Source organism: Scatophagus argus, chromosome 7 (assembly GCF_020382885.2).
Source record: "Scatophagus argus isolate fScaArg1 chromosome 7, fScaArg1.pri, whole genome shotgun sequence".
Lineage (NCBI taxonomy): Eukaryota > Metazoa > Chordata > Actinopteri > Scatophagidae > Scatophagus > Scatophagus argus.
Window position 1 is genome coordinate 23,998,557 of NC_058499.1, and position 25,414 is coordinate 24,023,970.

At 41.2% G+C, this 25,414-nt stretch overlaps 2 protein-coding genes across 4 annotated transcripts; one reads left to right on the top strand and one right to left on the bottom strand.

Moving 5' to 3' along the window:
- Positions 1-263: 263 nt before the first annotated feature.
- Positions 264-5,726, top strand: b3gnt9 (UDP-GlcNAc:betaGal beta-1,3-N-acetylglucosaminyltransferase 9). 2 transcript variants are annotated; one of them, XM_046395120.1, is made up of 7 exons: positions 264-519; positions 1,895-2,005; positions 2,123-2,242; positions 3,444-3,773; positions 4,358-4,599; positions 4,693-4,948; positions 5,027-5,726. In XM_046395120.1, the coding sequence occupies exons 2-7, from the start codon at positions 1,898-1,900 to the stop codon at positions 5,372-5,374; spliced, it is 1,404 nt and encodes a 467-aa protein (XP_046251076.1). In that variant the 5' UTR covers positions 264-519; positions 1,895-1,897; the 3' UTR covers positions 5,375-5,726. The 2 variants fall into 2 exon arrangements, with proteins under 2 accessions (XP_046251076.1, XP_046251077.1); XM_046395121.1 differs by having other exon boundaries at positions 1,898-2,005.
- Positions 5,727-7,423: 1,697 nt separating this feature from the next.
- phaf1 (phagosome assembly factor 1) lies at positions 7,424-24,167 on the bottom strand. Of its 2 annotated transcripts, none has more exons than XM_046395123.1 (16): positions 22,820-24,167; positions 22,606-22,688; positions 21,957-22,040; positions 21,178-21,221; positions 20,325-20,404; positions 20,128-20,222; positions 18,474-18,538; positions 17,773-17,885; positions 16,663-16,796; positions 16,214-16,297; positions 14,763-14,845; positions 14,429-14,472; positions 14,267-14,316; positions 12,804-12,862; positions 12,600-12,672; positions 7,424-12,502 (listed from the first exon to the last, which is right to left on the bottom strand). In XM_046395123.1, exons 1-16 carry the CDS (start codon positions 22,881-22,883, stop codon positions 12,407-12,409), a joined length of 1,251 nt encoding a protein of 416 aa, XP_046251079.1. In that variant the 5' UTR covers positions 22,884-24,167; the 3' UTR covers positions 7,424-12,406. The 2 variants fall into 2 exon arrangements, with proteins under 2 accessions (XP_046251079.1, XP_046251078.1); XM_046395122.1 differs by having other exon boundaries at positions 18,474-18,571.
- Positions 24,168-25,414: the final 1,247 nt, after the last annotated feature.

The following is a 25,414-nucleotide window of genomic DNA, read 5'->3' on the forward strand; positions in this document are numbered from 1 at the left end:
TTGGCATCTGGCTTGAAGTTGCGCCTCTCCAGATAAGTCACGTGGTAAGGCTAGGCCGGAGATGCTGCGTTCATGGGCTCCCGTTTAGCTCTTATTATAAACTACTGACTGTAGGCTTACGGTTATTGTCACTTATCTCACCTTTTTTCAGACACCTAAAACACCCAATTTACGCCTATCTGTGTTATTTCCAGAAGAGCGGAGCCTAGATAAAATAAATCAATGAATTTCGATGTTTCCTACAGCACATGAAGGCAACCTTGAGCGCAGCAGCTCGTACGGACTAGCTCAGCGCCAGGTATCAGACACATACAGCGGGGTGTGATATGTTTTACCTCCCGTCCTTCCTTACCGACACATTCCCTCATGAACACAGCACCTGGACTGGTGTCTCCTGTCCTCTAAGTGGATCTGTGGAAACTTTAGAAAGCGCTTTCCTCCTTGCGTCAGCTTGAGCAGCCCGTGATGCACTTTCAGACGTTTACGGCGTACATGTTTTTGGTTTGACCTCCTACTCTGGTAAGTTCAGATTCCATCAGTGAGGACGCTTTTCTTACACATTATGGCTGTTTAACCAGGCATGCTTGATGTGGACACGGACAGCACGCGCAGTATAACAGTCCCGTTTGGTGAATATGGGAAACTGTGTAAACTGCACGAGAAGTTTGCGGCGGTATCCTATTGGTCGCGCTTGTTTGGAATGCGCGCTGGACGGACAGCTGTGATCAGACAGTCACACACTGAACTGGGGATTTTCTGTGTCAGCATTATTTAGTGATGTCTCCTTACGACGCCGGGACACAGTGTTCTTTGAAGTAGTTGGTACCCTCATGGTCGTTATGTAAGGCAAAGACGTTCCCACTGAGCACAGTTACGATGGGGAATTTGGGGATTACTGTATTAGCAGCAGGCACAACCATTGTACCAAATATTTCAACCAAATTTTGCCTTTTGTACGTGTGTAACCGAAAGTGTGCTACTAAAAGTCAAATAAGCACTGTCATAAAACTGAGGCCGTGTCTCTACGCCGCATCATATGTGTGTCTGAGTGTGTGTATGTGTATGTGTGTGTGAGCGAGAGAGAATCTTCTGAATGCATTTGTGCCACAAAGGAAGATTTTTATCCACTGTTTCACTATCACAACTTAGACTTCCAGCAAAATACTGAAAGAGGGGTCAAGTGTGGGGGGGGGGGGGGGGCGTGGTCGGTTCGCACATTTTTTCAAATAATAATAATAATAATAATAATAACAATAATAATAATAATAATAGATTCCCATTCAGTGTGTCATGGAAGCCTCAGGTGTCAGGTAGGAACAGAATCTCACTCCCCCTTTAGTATATCCTGATCAAAAGACTGTGAAAGAGTTAATGTGCACATGTGACAACAGTGAAATTGATTGTCCCTATGTTATTTCAATGGGGAAAAATAAAAGGATGGATAATAATAATAATAATAATAATAATAATAGACTAATCTTGACCACTTTAATTAGGCGCAGACTATTAAAGACTAATAAGTAAGTAAAGGGTAGACCTAATTGAAATGACCAAATTGTGAAAATTTTATTTCCCCATTCCTGTCATTTCTTCGTTGTTGTGTTGTTCCTGATTGATCCCTGATTGCTGACTTTGTCAAGGATGCTCCCACCTCTTAGTGACACGGGAGAGTGGGAGGAGGGAGACAGACATCCAGTGATATGTACAAAACCAAGACTGCAAATCCCTTTAGCAATGCAAAGAGGAGGAAGGGAAATCAAATTCTGCAGAGTAGCCTGCAGATCCAAATGTGGTAAATTTCGCATTTACCACAAGTCTCAACCGCTGTCTAACAAGCAGCAGCTCCATTTAAAAGAAACCCTGTTCAATGCTTATCTGACGGCTGTGTCTTCAGAAGATGCTGAGGAGGATCGTGACCATGAGGAGGATCCTGCATGTGAAGGGAGATGTTATGTGCACAATGCTGCTACTTGTGCTGTTCTGTCTGCTGCTTTACGCTCGCCAGGTAAGGCAGAGTCTTTGTACAAGTCTAAAGTAGGCAATACAGTCCTCTCAATCTCAAAAACTTTGAACCACCTGTCCACTTCCCATGTTCCATCAAATCCACGTCTCATGTTTCCAGGTTGTGCTCTCCTCTGGGTGGGACAGGCCTGTGTGGAAGCTGGAAATCCATGGCTCCACTAGTTCCAGCAGGACCTTGCTGGACACCAGCGGAGCCATAGGAGGCCAGGAGTCTCCAGGGGTATGACCTGATCTGATTCAAGTTATGAATATGTTTGCATGTAGGTATCGTAATTTTCATTTTTAGCGACATGTATAACGGGTATGAGTTCTGAAAAACTAATGCTGCACAACATTTTCTATTTACAGTGGATAAATAGACTGTGTTGTGTGAAAGGTGCTGCATGTAGCAATGAACTCATGTTTAACGGCAACTTTTTGCTAACATATTCTTCATAATAACTTTCTAAGGTGATAATAGGTCAGTGTTGTTTTTACAATTTGCTGTTGCCACAGCACAGCTTTAAGAAAGCAACAAGTCAACTAAGCAAAAGTCAGAAAATGTGGATGATGCAGAATGCACTGATCCACTTTATCAGACATAGATGTAATTTTTTTTTTTATTAAGTTACTTTATTAATCCCAAACTGGGAAATTACTTCTCTGCGTTCAACACATCACTGATTGAAACACACACACATGCAACATGCAGTGAAACACACAGGAGCAGTGACCCGGGGAGCATATATTGGGGGTTAAGTGCCTTGCTCAAGGGCACATCAGCCAGCTAAGGAGTGCCTTGCTCAAGGGCACATCAGCCGGCTAAGGAGGGTGGGGACATTATCACTCCACCACACTCAAATTTTTCCTGCCCGTCCGGTGGGGGAATCAAACCAGCGACCTTCCGATCACAAGCCACTTCTCCAACCTCTAGGCCACGGCTGCATCATTCTTATGTCACGCTGTTGGTTTCCTTTTGTTTGACACACTGCTATAGCAGTTGAGTCTATATCATGTGCATTCTGTTGCATCATCAGGCAAGATGAACCTGATTGGAGGAGAGTGATTGCTGTTAGAAAGAAGCAGTTGCAGCAGCGGGATGAAGGCAGTGAAGGCTGTGCTGGATGATGTGTGGGAGGCTCTGTAGGACTGAGTGTCATATGCTCACCTGAGGCTGCTGCGAGGAGATCGTCTTTTGTTAGAAGGCTGCTCGTTTACAGAAGATTAGAGAATTAATGAAAATAACAATAATCATCATCAATAATAATGATATTTTCTGAGTTGTACCATCGTACCAGGAAAATCTCACATCGCTGTAACCCTGCTATGCTCACACAGTATGTTTTCTAATGAAGCAGAAAAAACAAACATGAAGCAGCATAAACAGAAATGACTTTTTTCTGCTAGGTCTTCTGTCTCACATCATTTCTCCTACTTCGCAGTTCCCACCCAGTCCCTCAGATCCACGGCTGCCTCCCTGCAAGCTCCAGACTAAGTCCAAAGCTCATGTCAAATCTAAGGGGAAATATAAGCTGCGACAGAGAAATGTCGTACCGACCAAGATTGCTGCCAAGCCCCTACCCACGATGCCACCCTTTGATTTTGAACGCTATCTGAGAGAAAAGGACAACAGAGACTTTAAGCTGCTCATAGACCAGCCAGAGAAATGTCACATCGGAGGAGCGGGACGAGGAAGGAGAGAAGGGTCCACTGCTGCTCCCTACATGCTCATTGCGGTCAAATCTGTTGCTGCAGATTTTGATAAACGACAGGTGAAGTGTACCATGAAATTGTAAAAATGATGTATCGCTTTTGTAAAATTTGCTGTGAATCAGAAGAGAGGTTAGGCTGTATTTTGATGTTGACAAATGTTAAAGCTGTTGCAGTGACACACTCAGTGAGAATTATTCCCCAAGCTATTTAGCATCTTCTTAAAGCTTATTTTTGTCTTGGGGCCCCCCAACTTTACCCTTTTTGGTTCATCCTCACTGCTCTCTGTGTAGTTTCCAGCTATAGCCACCTTCTGCTCTCAGTGAAAAAACTCTGATAAACCCACTGGACGTTAACTACCCAGCACAGAACAGGAGAAATTAATAACCAGCTGGTAAAAAATGCATCAAGCAGCAATAGAACCACATTTTCCCCTCAGGATTTGGTGGAAGCCAATGAAAGGAGAGTGAATATTGGATTTACAGTTGTTAGTTGTCTGTTAGTCTGCTCAGTGTCTAAATAAGTAATTGTTGCTAATGTGCTCCTCCTAAGTGTGCAAAAAATCAGTTATTACAGGTTTAATGTAATATTGTGTTCGCTGAGTCAGCAAAATAATCTATTTCTCTCCACACTTCTTCGTTTGCAGGTGGTACGTCGGACCTGGGGCAAAGAGGGACTTTTCCGAAATGGTGTGTCGATTCGTACTGTTTTCCTGCTGGGGGTTCCCAGGAATCGGACCGCTCTGCCTCTGTGGGATCGGCTCTTGACTTATGAGAGTCAAACCTTTAGGGATATCCTGCTCTGGGACTTTGAAGACACCTTCTTCAACCTGACACTTAAGGAAACACATTTTCTGAAATGGGTTAACAACAGCTGTCCTCATGTCAAGTCAGTATTTCTAAAACTAAATGAAGACTTGATCTGATTCTTTCCTTACGTGACACATATCTGATGCTTTTCCCGTTACGTTTGCTCCTACAGGTTCATCTTCAAGGGTGATGCTGACGTGTATGTTAATGTGGAGAATATACTAGAGATGCTGCAAGGTCAAAAGCCAGACAAGGATTTGTTTGTGGGCGATATTATTATCAATGCTAAACCCATTCGTCGACGCAGTTCCAAGTACTATGTGCCAGAGTTTGTTTATGGTGTGGCTTTGTACCCGAATTATGCTGGAGGAGGAGGGTTTGTCATGTCAGGACATACAGCTCTGAGGCTCAGCTCTGCCTGTCAACAGGTACTTTAAAGTCGAGTTGCTTTCATGTTTTCTGCTTTTAGATGTCTTTGAGCTGCGACTTTTTCTCTTCACTTCCAGGTGGAGCTGTTCCCCATTGATGATGTCTTTCTAGGGATGTGCCTTCAGCTGATCGGTGTCAAACCATCACGCCATCAGGGCTTTCGGACCTTCGGAATCCCCCGACCGTCTGCAGCGCCCCACCTTCAGACGTTCGACCCCTGTTTCTATAGGGAACTCATGGTGGTTCACAGCCTCAGCGTTCCTCAGATCTGGCTCATGTGGAACCTCCTGCATGACCCCAAGCTGAGCTGCCACAACAGGACCAGCCCAACGTCGTGGCCCTTTAAGTGGAAAGGGAGGATGGGAGAAACTGAGGTACAAGAGACGGACTACGGTGAGCGGCAGGTGTTTGTCACACATCAGTGACTGTCTTCAGGGCTGTGCGGGACCTGCAAGAGCTCTGGCAAAGAGAAAATGGTTATAAAGCAGGATCTGAGGCCAGCTTGAAAGGGTTTTGATGTGTTCAAAAGCACAGCTGATTCATGAGAGACTTTATCCAAGCTGGCAGTTCATCTTTGGGGAAATGAATTGGCACTGGCCTGAAGTGCTTCAGATTTTTCAGTAAGGAAGGTCACAGAAAATATAGGCTTTTACCATCGGAGCCCATCTGTGGGTTCTTATAGTGCTGTCCTTGATTTGCAAAGAAAACTGTGTTGAATCTCTCTCTGGACTTTTGAATATGTAATCTTGTGCTGTATTGTCACATCTTGTGAATGTATTGTGCTGGAATTGTTTAGACAGAGACACAATGCGATCTGCAAGGACAAGACAAAATGAAATGCGGTTAGCTGGTCTAACACCATGGATGTCTGATTTACATTACACGATGTGGACAAGCGGGATTGCTGCTAACAGCTGTGAGCACTGTGTGAGTGCAGAGGCAGTTGCAACAGACACTTCTTTGTGTTAAATCGCGAACAGAGATGTACCTCCACTCCTTACGCTGGATAGAAACACAAATGGACGGTCGCATGATGTGTTCCCTGGAGGAACAACAAATGAAGCTTAAATGGAAACCAGCTGCACAATGAGAACCAGCTGGGACCATAGCATGCACACACACACACACACACACACACACACACACTAACAGAACTCTTGCTGAAGGTTTGTTGAAAAGCCAGACATGTGTACTTTAATGTGAATTCTTTATTATTACAATGATTTGATTTGTTTTGTGTAATCGTGTGTTTTTCCTTGAAACTCTTTTTAAGTTATCTGTTTTCAAAATATTGCGTGGCAGACTCAAAACACGAGAGTTGGGTCTTTCAGTTTGAGGGACTTGGGCCTGGAAAGTCCTTGAACTGATGTTTAATAAGGTATGGGAACACTGATAGATGCAAAACTCCTATCATTCTCAACTAAAATCCAGTTGTATTTTGAGTTTAGTGCTAACTATCAAATGTTAGAATAGATAACACGAGATGGTGAACGTGGTAAACATGATAACTAACTTGATAATTGGATCATAATGAATCAGTCAAGTCAGTTTTATTTATATAATGCCAAATCATAACAGAAGTTGTCTCAGGGTACTTTTCCAGTTACAGCAGCTTTCACAGCAGGTCAGTGACCCGGAGCTTCAGTAACAAATATGCTACATCAGGGTAGACTTTCAAAATAAAGCTTTCCATGAACATATATATTTACATATTATGACGTTATGACTTTTGGATTGTTACTAATGCTGTGACATGGCTGCAGTTTGGTTAGATTCAGGAAAATTTATACTTTCATTCAAAATTAGGATGTTAACTCCTGTTATTTTGTGGTACATTCGTATGTATATTTTGGACCATAAGATGAGTTCAGTGTATCTCAAGGAAATTCAATCGAATGCAACTGGACTTAGTTATTTGTCTTTGAAGACGTTTCACCTCTCATCCAAGAGGCTTCATCAGTAGGCTGGGACTAGCCTAGTCAAGCAAGCATGAACTAAGTCCAGGTGCATTCGATTGAATTTCCTCGAGATAACCATGACCTGGATGAATGAGAATATTCACAGGCTTATGAGTTCAGTGCAAACCAACTAACATTTGGTTAAACAATGGACTTGAGGCGTGTTCGGAAAGGAATGGAAATGGAAGGAAAAGAAATCGTACACTTCCAGCAATGAGTGTGAAAACATCCTTCTAGTGTCAGACTGCACATGCATCACTGCACACAAGTGAAGCTCCAACTGTAGGAACAGGAAGGAAAAACACATTTTTTGATAGGAGGGGAACTTTCAGGATAAATCAATAAAACAGCTTTGTGTCATGATTGGTGAATGAGTCAAATAGAAAAATGTCTCTTTCTCTGTGTCTAATAATAAGAGAATTCTGTGAGGCTTACATATGAAATGGATGTTAAGGCTTAGCTCAAAGTCACATTTGTAATATCAGGGAGTGTAGATTAGGAAATAAAAACCTTCCAAACTTTTTCTCACATCCACATTTTTTATTGTTTTTTTTTCATATCCTGGTTTCACACACAGAAAATGAACTTTGATGTCAATGAACAGTGGGCGTCTGATTTCATAAAAGTCCAAAAGTTGCATTGCAGTTGTTAGAGATCGCACAGCAGTAGCTCATCTCAACAACCATCATCAAACACTGTCAAAAGTAATTTGCTGGAGCAAAGCTTTCAGTCAACCTAATCCTCGTCTTTGCACTACATGGTACTGTTATTGCCTTTTTTTTCAGTGGACATGCGGAATAATTCTACTTATTCATTTTTTTATATATACACACTCATAGTATTCAAAATATAAAATGCCACATTCCAATGAATTTCACGATTTCAAGATTTAATTAAGTATAACTGCCCCCATTTCCAGAAATGGGCTTAAAATGTCCACAAAAAAATATCTGGAGGAGAATAAATGAGATGGGCAACGGAACATAATGATACCAAGAACAGACGTTACGAAGCATTAATATGAGATTATCATTACACTGAACTGAAGCTGTCAGTTATACATTACAACAATCTGGTTAATCATTCATTCATTCCTGCATTCAATATAAAAACAAAACAAAACAACCAAAAAAACAACAGGTGGTATCTAAAAGCCACACAGACCTCTGGATTTAAGTTTTCACTTGTTTTTCTATCTTAAAAATGTTAGAAAAACAAGGTTGTGATATGTCCACCTGAGTTTGGGTGAGATCAACTACCCAGCAGCCTATAGCTCCTCTGTCTGTCTCTCAGTAACAATGCATCATCACAGCACTGACCGTCTGGGGTGCTGGGCTGGGTTTACCAAAACCGGGTTAAACTGGGGTCTATGTTCTCCTACAGAAGCATTTTGATTCGCTTCACTCACTGCTGTTTTTTCTTTTCTTTGCTCATCTTTGACCCCACCTGCTCTTGATCTTTAGGGTGGTAACTGACTTATTCAAGTTGAGCAGGACTGAACTGTTTTTCTTCTGGTTTTAATGAAAATCTGATACCATGTTCTGGGCAACTTTTTGTTTTCCTTTGTCAACCATGCACACCACTGTGATGGGTTTTTAAGTGTTATAAACATTTGCTCATTGTTTTCATAGAAAAAAACAACAACATTGGTGAAAAACCCATCCTTGTTTTGGGAAAACCCAACCCAACCTGCCATTCTCTGCTGGTAACAGGAAAACTAAAATGACTTGAGACGGCCGTAATACCATGTTAGCTTGTTGCTAATGCTCAGTGACACGCACACATACATATTGTACAATGATGCAGTTCAAATGCATTCTCAAATTGTATGTACAAGGAGATTTCTTTTTACAGAGGAGATAGAAGACAGAAGTCAAAGACAGGCTCGGTGGGAGATGAGGCACAATGTTCAACAGTTTCTTTTTTTTGTTTTTTTTTCTCTCATATTTACTTGCACAAAAGCAAGCTGTAGGAAATGTTTGAATACAGCTTTCATGTTATATTACATCTGTTTCCTTATTCAACACAACATGTGGATAAAGCAGAACAGGAGTATGGAACTTTCCACGTTCACCTGACTTTGCTGAACTTCGCTCTGTAAACGTGGGAGCCCATCACAAATGTTAAATGAACCAGACTGCGTAGCATTCATCTCTCCTGTTTCCTGAACCCACATCACCTCAACTTAGGGAGAGAGTCTGACTACAAGAAAGCTGCAGCCAGAGATATTTTTTCTAGTGTAAACAAGTAGACGTATAATCTAGCAACATGCCGATGCTAAATCAGATTCTGTCCACCCTACAAAAAAATCTCTACCACAGCTCTCTTCCAGTCTGAATGTGAAGAAGGATTAAAGTTTTCCCTGACTGCCGGCGTAAACGGAGCTTTGTATTTGATGCTGCAGTAGCAGTTCAAGCAGAGCTGAAGCAGGGCCATTAGCATTGCACGACAAGAAGTTTCAATACTGAGCGGTCTGGAGTTGAAAAAAACGATCAAACCAACAAAACAACAACATCCAGTGATTGATAATGAGTCTGTTATGAGCAGATGCTTCCTCTTGAGTTATCAGTCTAATGAGAATGAAGGAAGAAATACTGAGATACTCAGTCAGTGTCAGATGTGTCTGTGCCAAGCTGTTAAGATCATGGAAATAAGAAGACAGCAGAATAAGAGCACGAAATTATTTACAGCGTTTGTACATCAACATCAACTGCAAGGATTAGGGCCCGATACACAACTGACATATGCGGATGGGATTGACACAACATGGAAATGCATTTCTTTTCTTTTCCTCATCATGGTCTTCTCCTGGTCAGTGCTACACTGTACCCAAAAAGAAGGTGCTGTAAATAAAAGCTGCTAATGGTGAATTGTAGAATTCTAATGACTTAGAAGCTTAGAAACGTAGAATGGGTGTTTACTTTCTTCTGATAATATAATGAAAAACTGCCTTAAAGTACAGTTGGCTGGCTGTTTCTTGTGGCGGCTGCTGCTGGACACAAGCAAAACTTATATCGAAATGCCATCTGGTTTCAGCGAGGGATCAATTCAGCCATGCAAACATGCATATTAAAATAAATGAAGTCAGTTTGAATGTCAAAACTTTCTTCAAACTGCTTGATATCCCTCAGCTTTGCAGACTACCCCCCGTCATGTATATATGGGCCCTGACCTCAACCCTGGTGCCGTGCCATACGTGGTGATTAAAACAATCTTTAATGAAGCAATACAACATCTGTATCAATGAACAATAAATGACAATGTGTGTATTAAAACTAATACACCGTTTATTCAAATGCTTACGATTAAAAAGATTTGAAATTCATACATCGGTGAGGAAGGCGCAAACGTGTTATGATGAAGGAACGAATGGAAAGTCTTTAAATTACAGCTCTTTTCCACTCACAAAAAGGTTTTCCTTGTTGCTGCTGTTAATAAGACTGTAACCAAATCCAGATGAATGATGATGGTTCCAAAATGTTCAAAGAAGTCAGCCTTTCACATCTTGTGTAAATATTGTCAGCAGTCACAATAACCAGCAGCTGAATTTAGAGGCTTTACCACAATAATGACCTTTGATGTGCAGAATAAAAGAGATGCAACAGGAAGCAGACGACCAACACGTGACTCTCTCCACAGGACAGGATTGGACAAGAGTGAGAACATTAGCAGATCCAATGATATTGTCCTGAAACTTCTTTGGCTAAAGCATTTGGCAATTCAACAAGGAAATAAATGTAGACACTGCTGAGGGACGGATTGCAATGCATCAACTGGATGTAGAAATGGAGAAGGTTAAGAGGAAAGAGCAACACAGAAAACATGACTGGCTCTCCCCCTGTCCAAACTTATGGATAAAAACACACACACACACACATTCACACACCACTATCTCTCCAAATGTCCCCACAAATCCATCTGTGAGGATAGGGCACAATCAACCAATCAAGTAAAAAAAGGTGTGTTTTAGTGCATATGTAACAACCACTGAAGAAAAATAAAAACACTGAACACAATGAAAATGGTCATGGAGAGGATGAGTGAGTCGGGGCAGAGGAAAATTTAAAGAACAAGACCGTGTGCCCGAACAACATGCAGGAACAAATAAGGAGAACAGGTTGCCAGTTTGTGCTTGTAAGAAGTCTCCTCTCATTCAAAAACGTCTGCCAAGTTCATGCAAATTCTCGTAATGCCTGCACGTCTCTATGCTGTATTTAAAAAGGCTAAAAAGACAAACCAGCTTTCATGTATTAGAAATACATGTGAGGATAGTAGTGAAGGGACTGAATGCTGTGAGTGTGCTTGAATAAAAGTCTGTTGAAATACCGATTCAAAAATCAGCAGCCTAACACATGCAGATGCCCATTTCGAAATGTGTGTGTGTATGCGAGCACATAGACATGTCCAGAGCTGCGAATAACAACAGCTGTGGATTAATAATTACTCCTGTGTGCTTGCTTGCTTGCGTGTGTGTGTGTGTGTGTGTGTGTGTGTGTGTGTGTTAGTGGGTACCACTGAGGAAAGGTGGAGGAAGAATGAAACAGAAGGAAAGGAAGGGTTGGTGTTTGGATGGCTCTGCTTTGAGAGGCTTCACATCTGGTCACCCAGCCATTGTGGGTGTGTTCTGGGCCACATGTCTCTTCAAACCCTGAGTGTGTTTGGTTCTTCTCTCGTACGACAAAATCTGGATTCTCACGTTCTCCTCTCACGTTACAGTCCTCTGCAGCTTTCCAATGTGTGTTTGGCTCTGGTGGCTCTTGGTTGGGCTGAGTTGGTTTGGTTTGTTGCGGTTCTGATGTGTCCGGGGGTTTTGACTTTAGCCAGTCTGGTGTGGTTGTGAAGTTGCAGCAGAGGGACACAGGCGGTACTGGCTGGGCTGGCAGTGTGGTTGGGTGGTGTGTGTTTTCAGCGAAGCCAGAGTTCGTTTCAAGACTTTGGCCACAGCAGTTTTAACTCTCTATGCTTAATGTTAAACAGACTTGTTTAAAAGCTGATCATCTCACCATCACGACGTTATGGAGATTATTGTCACAGAATGGTGTGTATGGTGGAACCATTCAAACTACAGTCTGGACAAACTCTTCTTCTGTGGTCCTGTGCAAATGCAGCCACTGGATGGAAAGATTTGAGCTCGACAGATTTCTTCACCATGTCAGTTTGCAGCACCACCGTGATACTCCCCCTCAAGAAATCACTTCACTGGACTGAGACTGTCACTAGATCCTGGATCTTGGGGTAGTCTGAACTGGGATGACTGTGCTGTCTGGGTGGATCTGATTAAAAGCGAAGTATTAGAACCCTCCAGGAAAAGCTGATTTGGTTACTCTGGGTTCTGGTTGCCTTTCTGTGTAATGAGCGGTGTCTGAGCTGGACAAGAATAATTTTGCTGTTCTGGGTTAGGTCTGCTTGGTTAAGAATCTGGCTCTGGGTTATAGGTTCAGTCAGTAGAGGTGCTAGATTCAGGACAGGCCAGAATGGGATGTGGTTCTGGTTACTTGCTCAGTGGGAACTACTACTGGACTCAGGTCGGGCTTGACTGGCGGTCCGTGGAGCACCATAGAGGGTCACTGATGCTATGTGGTTATTCTGCATCACCTGAAGAAGCAGAAAACACATTATGTGTGTTAGGATGGAGTGAGGAGTTGAAATAGTAATCTGGCATGATAGTAATACTGATAGTAAACACGCTGACCTCAAAAATCATCCTCTGCAGTCCAAAGCAGAAGGTAGAGCCGAAAGGGTTGGTGTTATTGGCTGATGAGGACCTGTCAAACACAAACCACGTCAAAGTCAGGCACCTTTAATGTTGCACGTCTTATTAAAGCATAAGAACAAATGATGTTGTACCTCTGTTGGAGACATTTAAAGTAACAACATGCTTCCTCTTGAGTCATACCTGTGGAGCACTACAGGTTTTTCCATCGGGTGACCCAGCAGTTCCTGAATCTGATCCCACTGACAGAGAGAACACAAAGTTAGCAGGAGATTAAAAGGCTTGTATCACAAGTTCTTGAGACCTGTATATAAAGGTTCACAGTTGTATTAGCTTCCAGGTGACAATACTGCTGCTTCCAGTGGAGAATTCAGTCAGATGCACTCAGATCTTAAATCTTGGCGGAGGTAAAGGTTGTTTTCACTGAACCCAGTTTTCTTCAAGCAAAACTGAGGCAAATTCTAGGATAAAAGTGATATCACAAGATGTTTATTATATCACCTCCTCTGTTGTGAGCATCAGAAGGCAAGTGTAGCCACAGATGTCATATTATTCAACTTTTGTGGCATGAAACAAAGTGGTTTACTAGTGATGCAGAGACCCGAGTCCTCAAACGAGTTCAACATACGGTACTCAGGACATCTTTTGTTATCTGGGTAAATGGTCGCACTGTGGTGGTTATCAGCTCAGTAAGTCATTCCAGTCTAGTGGCAGCAGGGTAGCACATTTTACAAATGAAGGAAATACTTGAATGTTAGACATGAAGAAGCTAAAACATGTAACAGTGGGCAAAAATAAACTCATGACTGTGCAAATGCATATGGTAATAGGCTTCTAACATCACTGCCCCACCATTAGGACACAACTATATCTGGCTGTAAAGTGTGTGTTAGCCTTATTCTTTCAGCTGCAACCCAGCTGTTCTCAAACAGACATGGGGGTACACTAAACATAAATATAAAAACATAATTCAAAGTGGTAATTTATATCTTACAAGGACAACAAGTACGAGGCTTTAGTGGTGATAGGACGGTGGTGGTATACAAGAGCGCAGTGAAATGGTTTTGACAGGGAAGAAAAATATTAAACCAAGAAGTCAGGAGAGGGCCCTCCTACACAGGAGTCCACTCCTGCTGAGGGGCTGGTACTCTACAATAATGAGAGTCACCTCTTTATGGAGGGGCTGGAAGTGGGTGTCTCATCAGACCCTGGTGGAAAAGGCAGCACTGCCAGCTGTGTTTGTACTCAGCTTCTATGCGTCATCCACAGCATACATGAAAGTACTCGTACCAAAGTAACCCAAGGCAATGCATACAGATTGTAAGTGCCTGACATGCTCCAATAGAAACAAAGAGCTCAAAAGCCAGAGGGTCTCTGAACACTCATGCTCTACACAGAGACCCACCGTGCATTAAGCTCCTCCAAGTTAACCTAAATTACAACCACATTACTACAAATACTGCTTCATAGGCCAGGGTTCTGGATTTAGACATAGACAACTGAGTAGACATACTTCTGTAACCCCCAACAAAGAGATACAGAGTTTGAGTCTAGAACTCAGCTTGATGTTAGAGATCATGTCAGATCGTTACATCCCTACCGCAGCACTGAACGCAACACTTCTGTAAAACCTGCCAACGACGGACCTTGCTGTAGGTGGTTAAAATGCAGTCCTCCGTCTGAGAATCAGCTCCCTCTAAAGTGCAGAGTGAAACAGAGAGACATGCCATGAAAAGCAGATCAAAAATCATCATCATATTATTTACACTGAGGCACGCAGGGCTCATTTATGACCCAACCTGTCTCACCTTTCTTAATGACAAGTGGAATCTTAAAGTCACATCTATGATATCTGTGGTGAGAGAGGAGACGTGATCAGTGGAAGAGCTCATAACAGAGAAATAAGGAGAACTTCATAACATAATATAAGCTCATTTTTTTATTGCCAAGTGTGTGTGTGTGTGTGTGTGTGTCTCTTCATTGCTCATTGGGCCATAAGCCAATCATAACAATGTATTTAATTACACATTGATGACATGGTATTGTCAACAACAATGAAGAGAGACAGAAATGTGGAGAAAAAGTAGGTTAAGAAATTATTTCGAAGGAAAGGCAGGAGGAGTTAGACAGCAAGGTATTTACATATTGAAGTTGTAATGTCCAGGGTAGTTGGTATGGAGGACAAACTTCTTCACCAGGTGATTTGTAGAGTCAAACAGGATATCCTGAGAATAAAAAACGGCCACAGTGTTTAAAGATGGATGTGTGCTGTATGACCGGACCTACTTGCTACAACCACATCTACTGCAAACAGCCGGGCAAGTACATGCAGATGGAGGCAGGACACCACCCTCACACCCAGCCATCACTGTTAGCAGACAGAATTAGCAGCTGGCCACAGAGATCTGACTAAATTAGAATTACTGCCTTATGGTTATTTGCTTCTGTCAAACAGTGAAGTTGTATTTTACATCCATTATGTCCAGACTCACGTAATATACATAGTGAAGACTTTGAAGAAATTTAATTAAATGTATTTTTTGTGAAATGGAAGTTATCACAGTATTGACACTTGGACATTATTTGTACAGAGGAGCACAGAGGACTGATAGAGAGCTTCATCACATGCTGCAACAACAATCACCTGAAGCGCAATAGCAGCAAAGCCAATGAGCTTGTGGTGGACTGCTGCTGCCTTCTACGTGTTCACAGGCTGGGACAATAAAGTTGATTCTGACAGAACACAAATTTGTGGCCACGATGGTAGGCGATGCTTGTCACCAACTGTGTGACTAAATGTGAAATATGCTCACAATCTGCCCTTCTGTTCCTGAGTTTTGGTGGTGAATTATGGACAGAAAACATTATGATGTCACCGTGAAGCTGACCTTTGACTTTTTGGATATAAGATGTCATCACTTGGTCGTTTCAGACATTTGTGTCAGATCTTGTCATATGAATGGCATATGAATTCCTGGTAAGGTCAAATATGTGTTTTGGGAGGTCACAGTGATCTCTGACCATTACAATCTGAACATTTTGTAATCGAGTCCAAGTGGACTTTTGTCCCAAATTCTGAGAAATTTCCTCAATGTGTCCCTGAGGTATCACTGCAAAAACTGAAACTTAAAATTAAAAATTATTTTATACCAAGTCATCAAAATAGTAGAAACACTTTAACCTGTAATGCAATCCAAAACCCTGAACCCTAACCTTGCTTGCAGTACACATACTGCTGATACATTCACACACTTCCAAGAATTCACAAGATCAGCACAAACACGTACTGCACAAATGATCAGATACAACATAAACACAACATCAACAACAATCCTGGATCATTTTCACTGACATACATGACCCATTAGCCTGCAATGTGTGTAATCCATCAAGCGAAAACATGACATTTACATCATGTAACTGACATGTGCTTGTCAGCTCCCCAAAGAGTCATGAACAAGATGGGCGCCCAACACTGCAACTGCAATTCAAAAGTACATCAAACACGCTCAAGTGTATAAATACAACTACATTAAAAACACAACGACTACAGTATACAAGCACACAAATAAGCCTTCGGTGAGTTTACGTACCACTCCGAGGGTGAAGTAGTTGAAGAAGTAGTCGTTACATTTTGAAGGAACCTGCTTGTGAGGTGATGGAGAGTGGATCTTCATCTAAAATAAATCACAACACATATCGATATGGGGGATAAATGGCAATCCATGCCTTCACTATTAAGGCTACAACTGACAATTTTCTTGTCCAATATTCACTCTCCCTTCAGCTCTGTTTTGGGTTTCAGCCAACTATATGTGGCTTTAAATCTAGTAGTCAAATTTTCTTAATTGGTTGGTGACTAACTTTGTTTGTGGGTTTATCAGAGATTTTCTGCCTGTTGCTGCTGGAAAAAAGTCTGTTGAAAGTGGTGAGATGGAACCAAAAATTAAATGTGTGTGTGTGTGTCTTTCCACTTACTATGTAGATCAGGATAGTTTAGTAAAGTAGTTCTAACAACAATAAGAAGTTGGAGATTTCCTACCTTGTCCTCAGACTTGTAAAAGACTTTATGTGGCGAGCCTAGAGCACCCAGTACATCCTGACAGGAATCTCCAAAGTAGATGCTCCTTTCTAGGGACCTCACTTTTGCATCAGCCATCACACCTGGACCACAACCTGCAGTCACACAATACAACAGAACAGGAAAGGAAATCACGTCAAGTCAAACAGCATGTCAGAGAAGAATGGCAGTGATAATGATGACTGTTGGACAAAAGGTATTTCATGTTTATCGTACAGCTAAATACACATGATCCAGCCAGGTAACTACAGCTAAATCTAAGTTTGTCCATGTTTTTCCATTAGTGCAGGAACACACACTCTGACTGATCGACAGATTCAAGCAGCTCAGGATCGCCAGCGGACACTACCAGCCATGCTAACAACAACTGTTTTCAACACAGGGAGAAAGAAAAAAGAGATTTAACACTACGGACTGTCAGATTTATCATTATGGATTTATTTTAGAAGGTCTCCAAAAAGACAATTTGAGGCTGGACAACAAAGGCAACTGAATGCACTGCAGCCCTCATTGGAATGACTAATGGTTAGCTTATCTGCAAAAGAAGCTAAGTCTCTCATGTGCCGCGTTTAGGAGATATTTAATATTAGTAACACTATACTATATATGACAGGGTTGACACCAGAGTTAACTTCTATAGTGTCCAGGGGTGCCTGGACTCATGTCAGATCTGAGCAATTTCCAGGTGAACATCAATGCTTCGTAAATGCTCCTCAGTGGACACAGGATGTCAGGAGTGGCTGCAAGCTGAGCTTAGTTAATCTGACAAATTAAAATGCAGATATCTGACGACTAAAATCCTTTGTTAATTAAGGATTTGTTAATTAAACCAAGTTCAAAAAAATGATGTGACGTGACGTGACTTAAAATAGTTTTAATGTCTGGCCACCCAGCCAAAAGTCAGTGCTGACGGAAAAACTCTGTTTCTATGTAGAATTTGTCAGCCACTGTTTGTAAACACAACAGAGTCTGGATGCTGTCAGTTGAAGTGCAGAATCTGGGAGCATGTTTAGTCTAATCGTAAGCCTTAGTTTGCAGTCCTGAAGACACATCCGGACATAATAATGTTACCTGCAGTAAGAAGGCGCAGTCTGAGACCCAGAGGCCCAGCCCGGTCTCTCAGGACATCCACACACTCTGCATAGATGTTACCAAGGAAACAGGCCAACGGCATCACCGGAGCTCTGAGGGCAGAGCAGAAAGAACAGTGTGAGTGAGAGAGAATGTGTGTGTTTGTCTGTTGTTGTTGTTGTCTGTTGAGTTTTTTTTGTTTGTTTTTTGTTTTTTTGTTTTTGTCATATTCATGTGAAAATATGAATTCATTAATTTGAATTAAGGATATTGAACAAAGTTGTTTCTTTTGGTCACATGGCAGCATTGTAATTCAAACTGTATTATTTACTGACTAAATTAAGTAAAAAACAGCAATCCATACACAAAAACAATAAATCAGCAACTAAAGCAGCAGAACTGTGTGTTAACAATATCCATGTTGTTTCTCACATTAATTTCTACTCCCTTCAAAAACAAATCTTGTTGTTCTTAGTGGAGCCTAGAATGCTCTAATGTTGCCTGGCAAAATTTAACACCGACCTAATTACGTTTTCGATCATATTTATTGGTTTCTATTTCAAATAATTCTTGGTTAGTATGGAAGTGTCTGCTGTACTGATGCAGACTGAGATGAGATAAAACTCCTTCAAAGATCACCAAACTAACAAACTTTCAGCGCCCCTGTCCACTGTGAGTGATGTCTAGTTTGCATATGTTACCTTGTTTCTTGCAGGTTGTTGCCAGTGTAAATGTGCATCCTCTTGACCATGGCCCCATGTGGAATCTGCAGGGAGGCCAAACCCATGGCAAAGTTAGGCTGCCAAGGCAAAACAACTGGGAGTAGTACAGGACTGGTATACACCATGTCTGTGTGTGCATATTGACAGACCTTACATATTAAGAAGACACTGCACAACAAAATGGTGTTTTACAGTAAAACATGTTTTCCAAGTATAGGAAGATGTTATAATTTATGATGGAGCACTGTGGAGGAAAATATGACAGACATGTCCCAGAGGGAAAGACTCAAAGACAATGTTTTCACTGACTGGTGACACCACATTTTAATCTCACTTGGACCTCTGTCAAGTAGCAACATTTTAATGTGGGAGAGGTTCTGTTTCTGATATTTTTGTGCAGTTACATTCATCACTACCAAGAAAGACATGCAAAATGGCTGCAGACTAGCCTACATATATATATTTTTATTTTTTGTCAGTGCACTCTCACACGTTTCTTTTTTTTTCTAAAAGATACTCAGCTCACTCAGAATATCAGATGCATCCATGTGTCAACTTACACTCTCATGACAAACAGGAAACAAACTGCAGCTGAGTGCTTAGCTTTAGACAAATGAATGCAAATATCAGAATTCTAAGCAGAAGCTGAAACTACCATGTTTGTACCTGCACATAAGTCAGCACCATCTGTCGTTTCACTAAATCATACAAAACCATTCCAGCAACTCACTGAGCAGCTCGGGGCAGACTGGAAGGTTTAAGAAATAATCAACGCAGTCACAATCATATCACAAGTACGTGGGTCAATGGGATAAGAAGCCAGCTGAGGTGAAGTAAGCTGTTGAAAGGGAGCAGTAAAATCATGACGTAGTCTGCTTTCACGGTAACAAACGGCAGGATGGAGCAGATGAAAATGCAGCTTGTGCGAGACATGCACCACCTGTACAGTACAGCCAATAAAACATCCACAGGAGCTTTGGAGTAATTCTACACCCTTCAAATCCCAAACAAAGCCGTAAACTAACTCTTTATATATTCAGAAAGTACATTATCAACATGCACCTCACAGGTTGCCTGAACTGTACGCTGCTGGGTGTCAGCACTGTCTTGGAGAAATTAACTCATGCTGCCTGAGCTAACCCACATCAATCAACTCTCTACTGCAATCAAGACATTTACTGCTTATGTAACACTGAAATCAGGCTCAAAAGCAATAAGGCTGGACTTGCTACTCGCTGTCAATGATATCCGAGAAAAAAATAAAACAAAAACTTTTGCACCCAAGTCACATTCTCAACATGCATTTGGGTTTCTTCATTCACTCCTGCATCCTTTTTTACCATCGCACAACACCAAACTGCCAGGGTTTCAGGGATATGCTCAAAGAATACACAGCGCTCAACCTCAGTCTGTCCACATGAAGGGTAATCATCACCAGGCTGCACATTCTTTGCACAGATTTTATAAACTATATGTATCAAAAATGTAATCTGACTATTCTGTCATTCCGATGGTATGTTCTGTACATGCAACATTAACATTACGTTTGTCCCTCCTCTCTGGACAGAGTTTGAGGTACATTTCTTTTCTGCTAAAGGGGAGGTGTTCTTTTGGCACTTTCGGACTTTCTCACCTCATATTTTGGAGCTTCATTCCATGAGTCCAGTTGGAAGGAGAAGGACAGTCCTCGAAAGTTGAGATGGAACAATTGCTCTGCAGCATTGTAAACTGAAGTGACAAGATTGCAGAGGGATAAGATTTCATAAAAGAGAGAAATAAGATCAAAACGCCGGTTCACTTGTGAGAGTGTGTTTGTGCTTTATGAAGTACCTCCTGGGTGCGTAGCGCCAAATGACTGATCTATTTGCTCTATTGTGGGGGCAATGGCCTGAGAGTTGAAATGGACTCCACTGAAACACAATATACACACACAGCCATGTCTGTTAACATTCATGCATTAGCGGAGGAGCTATTTGCAGAAAAGTAAATGGATTTCACTGAAAGACGATCGTACACAGATGTTATGACCTGAGGACCGCCGCCGCCCCCAACATGCAGATAGGGCTCGACCGTCCGACCGAGTATTTCATTCACATTTGCCTCTAAAAATAGCTTTGTTAAGAGTAGCACAGCGGTAGCTTCTGAACAGGACAGCTTGTAATGTGTGTGTGTGTGTGTGTGTTAAGCGGGAGCGAATAGCATTCACAGTGAATGCGAGCAGTGAAAAGGAAAGAGTGAGCAGTAAACTGTCAATCTGGCAGTAAATATAAACTACATGCTACAGTGTGTCAATTCAGCTTCTCAAGACCAAGAAAAGTCTTGTTTGTTTGTTTGTTTCTCCAACGGCTGGAACACAGTTATAGCAGAGGTAATAACTTCAGCCCTGGACGAAGAACAAACCTCCTGACTAGCTCAACAGGAAAGGTTATGTCACAGACATTGCTTCTGAATCAACACAGTGCATCTTTTTAGGAGCACATGTACACTTTGGGGGGAAAATAAAACACTGAGCCCTGCCCTCCACACTCTTTTTCATTCCAAGATACTACATTCAGCAACATGCAATATTCTGTAGTATTAGGCAATGACTTTAATGTATGTTAAAAACATGCTTCACACAAACTTATAAAGAATAAGACTTGGCCTATAACAACCACCACCACCACCCCACTTTTCTACTCACCAGTATTTCAACTTCACTTTGCTCAGGTCATACACTTCAATCACCTGTCACTCAGAAAAATGAACAAAGTTAGGGTCCATTGGGTATAAACAAATGGTTGGTTCAAATATCATAGTGGTGTGACAATCAAGTATAAATCATTCCTTTGAAAATTTTCCCCAAATCCAAAAACATTGTGAAGATATGTGAAACATAAATAAAACAGAATATTGATGAATGATCATTAGTTACAATATTTAAGGTTTAATCTCATGAAGTTCATTGAGTTTTGTAAACATATGCATATTCTGAATTTGAAGGAAGCAACACATTTCAAACAAGTTGGGACAGGAGCAACAAAAGACTGGGAAATTTGTGTACTGCTCAGAAAACACCAGTTTGGAACTAGCAGATGAAAGGATCATGATGTGGTATGAAAGGGGCAACCTTGAGAAGGTCACTTGTTCACAAGTAAGGATTGGGTGAGGTTCAGTACATTGTCAAAAACATGACTGCATAAAGAATGTTACTACAAGGAGGACCACATCAGAAAACTGCTGTCAGTTTTTATTTAGGTTTTACAAAGCATCCTAAATTCTGGAAATGGGGTTGTACCTGTTTTATCCAAACCCTGACCTTACTGAGATGTGTCTCTTAGGAACCTCACTGGGACTTTCTTTTTAAGCCTTTCTGAGCTTGAATCGGTGTCCACACATCACTGGTTCTGCTTCTCACTGTTCTCTGTTCTCACTTCTCACTCCCCTCCAAAAAAACCCCCCCAAAAAACCATCCATTTTCACCTTGAGTCTCTGATTTGTGGCATCAAACAGCAGTTTAATCCCATCCTGAGTCAAGTTCAGTATGAGGTCATGGCTGAGTGGCGTCTGGAGGGGAGGTAAACAAATGAGTTAATTAACAGAGAGGCAGGATGACCTGTCTTCATTAATGGATATGATGCACAAAAGCAACTAATCTGAATCAGCTGTTGTTGAACATAAGAAAAGCAAGGCACACACCGACACTATGAAAGTACATATATTTTAAATAAGAGAAATGAACTGCATTATGTGACAGTTTCATTTGGTGTCATTCACGCTACAGAGACCAGCTGCTTCCAGTGGCTGGTGAACAAATCTTGAATCTCAGATTCATGGTGTTTTAAAAACAACCTCCTTGACTGATCTTATTTATAGCTACTGAAGCTGGGGAAACAACTTAAATATAGCCTGACTCATACTGGATTTTTGAGTCTGATATTTAACTTACCTGTATAAATTTTACATACACATGTAACATAAGTTGTTTTTTTCCCTTAAATCAAGAACCTTTAATTTTTTTATTTCAAATTCTCAAAATAAAACTTGCAAAGCTTATACTGCTGCCTTCTTGAACAAGCTGATTAACATGTATTTCTGTTGGAAGAGCAGCTAATAAAACAGGCCATCTTACCTGTTCACTGTATAGCACCTGGACATTTTTTACGATGCGGCAGTGTTTCTGCAGAATAGAGATGGCCTGGGCCAATGGCATCCCTGAAAATGCATAAGTGTGAACACACATGCAAATGAAGAGATGTTGCTTCAAACATTAATGAATGTCTTGTAGGCTCATTCTCATCTGTGTGAGTTAGGTTCTTCTAACACAAAAAAGTTGTAAAACCTACCTAAGGCGAATTCCCATTGTTCATTTCCTAGTGATCTCTCAGGCACCACCTCCAGATCCAGCATTGGCAAGTAGTGGGGGGCAGCTCACCTCACCTCAAGACACAATGGGACCCTCTGAGGGACCCTTTCTCCTCACCTGTCTCTCCCTGGTCACAGCACAGTCTCACAATTGTTTCAGATGTCTACTTTAAAACATAACTATTGACTTATTTTTCTAAAGTTACCCGAGTCATGAGCATGAGCATCAAACAGCTACTCAGTCTGTTTACAGTAAAGTGTGGCCACTGTATCACATGTCATGTATTCTTGACACTAAATTGGTACCAAAAACAAATGCTAAAATGTGTGAAATATTTAAAACGACATCCACAACACTACCTAAGGCTGAACACACGGATCACCTAAGGCTCACAAAGATACATATGTTTTAAATAACAGTTTAACACGTTATCCAGCAAAGGCTGACAGTTTGCTCACAAACAAATTACGCAACCTGCCAGCTAATCTACAACGTACAAGGCCAGCTGTCAGTTAACCTATTACTTGTTGTGTGCTTTAAAATCGATACAGATAAAAAAAACTGAATTCATTCGATTTAAGGTCAGGAACAAACAAACAGATAAGACAGACTGGTTCCACAGCCACAAATGTCTCTAAGAGGCTTGAACTTAATCAGTGAGCATCAACTTATTCGGCTACAGAGTTGTGTCCTATATCCCCAACAGAGCACCTGAGCCAGTGACAAACAGCCAAAAAATACAGAGGCACGAAAATAATTTCTCCAAACCTGACTATTCTCACCGTTAGCAATGGTTATCTGTCACTATCTGTTAGTACATTGGCAGTTACGAAAGCATCAAATCTTGACAACAAGGCTCTTTCTTTGCGCTATGGGCTAGCGTTAGCTGACTAGCTAGCTGCCCTTGCGGTGTAATGATAATAAAGTATAAATATAAATAACGCCTTTTCGAGGAAAAAAAACTAAATTCAAGACAAAGAAAATCAATATCTCGGTTCAGACCGGCACGACAGAAACAAAGAAAGCACGTCAAGCCGTCGGCTGTCTTTGCTGTTTTTCTTTCTTGTTTCACCGAAGGTTCAAGCTTTGGTGCTAGCTCTTCTGCCGCGAGAGCGCAAATTCAAAGTCCTAGCTGTGTGACACTTCCCTTAATACTCAGAAGCTCGTCAGTCTGTAAATGCCCACCGTGTCCTTTTCTAGGGTTTAATATGTCTTCAATGTCAGACGCAGATATGAGCAACACAGTGTCCAAACAACAGCAACTTCAGGCATCAACAACAAACAGCAGGATCAGCTGATAAATCAACTTCCTGTGTTCGACGCACGTTCTAAGATGACGCGATGACGCAAAGTCAGCTGACACAGTCGACAAATAAGTGGCGGGTTCAGAAGTCTGATTTTTAATTTAACGCGTAAGTATAACATTGTAAAGTTAGCGGTAAAACACGTTCAAGCAACACTCTCTTATAGCACAGAAACTGGGCTATTCACAAAGCGTTTCCCCACATTAGTCTATAATAAGGAACAGTGAATGTATTATCAAAAGGAATAACCTTTTTACAAAACTGAGAAATTTTCACAAAAAATGTCGGTACTTTTGCAGCTCTCAGTATGACTTCAGGGTCGCGGGGAGCCTGGATCCTATCCCAGCTGACGGGTGAGAGACAGGGAACACTCTGGACTGGTCGCCAGTCCATCACAGAGCTACTTTTGTTAACCTTTTATTATTATTATTATTTTATTGGAGAAGTTTCATATTCATAAATCAGAATTTCACAATTCAGCTCCATTCCTTAAGGCACTTTTACTTCAATGTCATTGTGAATGACTGTATTGTATTTTATTCAAGCTGTATTTTAAACAGCAAGACTTAGTACTATATTTATCCTAAATTAGGCTTTTGGTATTTTTATTTTACACAATATGTTAATTATATATGATATGTTTACTCTGTGTGTTTAGGGCTAGGTCTGGCCTGTGTCTGACATATTTCATGATTGTATCCTGTTCTGATATGCCATAAGTGTTGTATATGACATTTAAATAAAGTCCCAGCATCAGAACACAAACAAATGAAAACTGTCCTGTCTTTCCTCTCTCTTCTTTGTGCTCTATATCCAATGATGATGTAGATTTTCTTCTGTGAAAAATTTGTTTCTACACACCAGTAATTTTTTTTTTTTCCTCCACACATCTCCAGCATTTTAAAGCCGTGCAGACAGTTTTGTTTCCAGTGTTGAGATATCTGTTTCTGATATTTCTGTCACCACCCCGGAACCATGTGTTCAATTGTGGTGTGGAAAATTATGAAACAAATAATTGCATAGAGGCCATTGAAAATTTGACATGTCAAAAGCTCAGGTGTAAATATATAAAATGAGTGATCGGTTTCAGGGTCCTGGATTTGTTTATGCAGGCTCACTGTCACAGTGCCATGGCTTCTTAATAACTTTGCTTTTCCTTCTGTGACAAGTCAGAATGTCTGCTGTAAAAAAAACAAAAGGGCCTTTAATGGCCCTGTATAACCATACAGGTGTTTTCACCAATTCTGCCAGTATCAGGATGTCACCATACT

Excerpts from the sequence above, each read along its gene's own strand:
- phaf1 (XM_046395122.1), bottom strand. The coding sequence starts at position 22,883 with ATGCTGGATCTGGAGGTGGTGCCTGAGAGATCACTAGGAAATGAACAA. Across the intron at positions 12,863-14,266 it reads TTTTAACCACCTACAGCAAG|TGGGATCAGATTCAGGAACT; the intron begins GTCCGTCGTTGG and ends TCTCTCTGTCAG. Across the intron at positions 12,503-12,599 it reads TGCAGAGGATGATTTTTGAG|GTGATGCAGAATAACCACAT; the intron begins GTCAGCGTGTTT and ends CTGCTTCTTCAG.
- b3gnt9 (XM_046395120.1), top strand. The coding sequence starts at position 1,898 with ATGCTGAGGAGGATCGTGACCATGAGGAGGATCCTGCATGTGAAGGGA. Across the intron at positions 2,243-3,443 it reads GAGGCCAGGAGTCTCCAGGG|TTCCCACCCAGTCCCTCAGA; the intron begins GTATGACCTGAT and ends CCTACTTCGCAG. Across the intron at positions 4,949-5,026 it reads TCAGCTCTGCCTGTCAACAG|GTGGAGCTGTTCCCCATTGA; the intron begins GTACTTTAAAGT and ends CTTCACTTCCAG.